The 1,735-nt window shown below is 69.9% G+C and overlaps 1 protein-coding gene across 1 annotated transcript; it reads left to right on the forward strand.

Moving 5' to 3' along the window:
* The first annotated feature begins 6 nt into the window (after positions 1–6).
* Positions 7–1,720, forward strand: LOC104988075 (protein DENND6B-like). The gene is made up of 4 exons (XM_010839238.1): positions 7–1,050; positions 1,168–1,247; positions 1,321–1,383; positions 1,643–1,720. Exons 1-4 carry the CDS (start codon positions 903–905, stop codon positions 1,700–1,702), a joined length of 351 nt encoding a protein of 116 aa, XP_010837540.1. The 5' UTR covers positions 7–902; the 3' UTR covers positions 1,703–1,720.
* Positions 1,721–1,735: the final 15 nt, after the last annotated feature.

A 1,735-nucleotide genomic window follows, 5' to 3' on the forward strand; every position in this document is an offset into this window, starting at 1 on the left:
AGCGTGGCCCCCCAGCCTCAAGCGGGGGCTGGCCAGCCCTTCTGAGGCCCTGCTGGTGTCCCCGGAGCTGGTCCTGGGCGCTCGTGTGCACCAGGGCAGGGCTTAGGGTGCAGGCCTAAAGGCCTCCCGAGCCCCGAACCGCTGCCCGGGTCTGCGGAGATGTCCCTGGAGAGGTTCCCAGGTTCCCAGAGCCAAGGTTCACAGGCCAGCTGGAGGCTGGGGAGAGCATGCCACGGCCTGGGCCGGGGTCCAAGGGGGCAGCAGGGAGCGTGGGCGGGGGCGCGGCCTGGCTGACACCCCTCCTTCCAGAGAGAGCCCGCACACTACTTTGGCTACGTGTACTTCAGGCAGGTGAAGGACAGCTCCGTGAAGCGGGGCTACTTCCAGAAGGTGAGCCTGGGGTGGCTCCACTGGGAGCGGGGGCAGCCGCCGTCAGGAGGGACTAACGGCCTTGGGGTCCGGAGCCTCCAGGAACACCCCTTCCTCTGCAGCTCTGGGCACTTGGTGCCGGGCTGAGCCCACCACCACCCAGGCCGGGGTGTGGGCTCTGTGGAGGCCCCGCTTCGCCCAGCCCGCCCGCAGCCTTGTCCAGCCCCGGCTCCCTGCCCCTCCCCAAGCTGGGATGTGGGTGGGGCGCCTCATCACAGTCTCCGTGACTTCATTCTTGAGCTCAGGAACCAGAGCAGAAGGTGCTTGAATCCCAGGAGACCCTCCCAGAATCCTGGCCACGTGCCTTTGCCAAAGGCCTGGGCTCCAGCTTGCTCTGCTGTGGTGGTGGTTTTCTAGTGACCTGAAGTCCCTCGTCAGGCTGTTCCTGAGACAGCCATCCTAGAAAGCCGGTGGGACGCCCTGCCCCGGGCAGCCCTGGAGAGCCAGGCCCCAGGAGTCCCTGCGGGGTCCCCATGGGCTGGGGCGGCGTCTCACCAGCCCCGGGGTCCCTGCAGTCGCTGGTGCTGCTGTCCCGCCTGCCCTTTGTCCGGCTGTTCCAGGCACTGCTGGGCCTGGTGGCCCCCGAGTTCTTCGACAAGCTGGCGCCCTGCCTGGAAGCAGGTGAGCAGCCAGCAGGCCCGGCGGGGCCACTGCGTCCACCCGGCTATAGCTCGCGGCGGTTCCGCTGGGCAGCTTCCTCCAGGCCCAGCCTCTGACACCAGCCGCCTGTGTCCACAGTCTGCAACGAGATCGACCAGTGGCCGGCGCCCGCGCCGGGGCGGACCCTGAGCCTGCCCGTCATGGGAGTCGTCCTCCAGGTGGGAGCTGGCAGCCGGCGCGGGGGCCCCTGTGCGTGTGGCCCTCCCGCCGCAGCTGCCCCTTGGTCCACAGGTGCACATCCCATCGAGAGCAGACACACCTGAGTCCGGGCCCCTGGAGCCCAGCGGCCACGAGGTGGGGCCCCTCTGCCTGCCGCAACCCTGCCCCCGGCCCAGGCCTCCCAGCTCCCCTGCTGGGGTCCTGGGGCCGGCCACACCCCAGACAAAGCCCATGACCCAGTTGGGGGCGGGGTGGCCCCGCCTGCTCCTGGGTGCTGGGCTCAGGGAGACCTGTGGGTAGGGATGCAGCCCGAGAACTCCTCTGGGGGGACAGGGGCCACTTGGTGCTCTGGGGCAGCAGCCTCAGTCTCAGCCTGGCCCCTCACCCCTCGCAGACCCTGCTGCCAGCCCCGGTGGTCCTCCCCAGCGTCCACGAGCTGGACCTGTTCAGGTGAGCCCTGCACGCCCCCACCTCACCCCCCCCAACC

The sequence above is a fragment of the Bison bison genome, unplaced genomic scaffold (assembly GCF_000754665.1).
Source record: "Bison bison bison isolate TAMUID 2011002044 unplaced genomic scaffold, Bison_UMD1.0 scf7180017846325, whole genome shotgun sequence".
NCBI classification, from domain to species: Eukaryota; Metazoa; Chordata; class Mammalia; order Artiodactyla; family Bovidae; genus Bison; species Bison bison.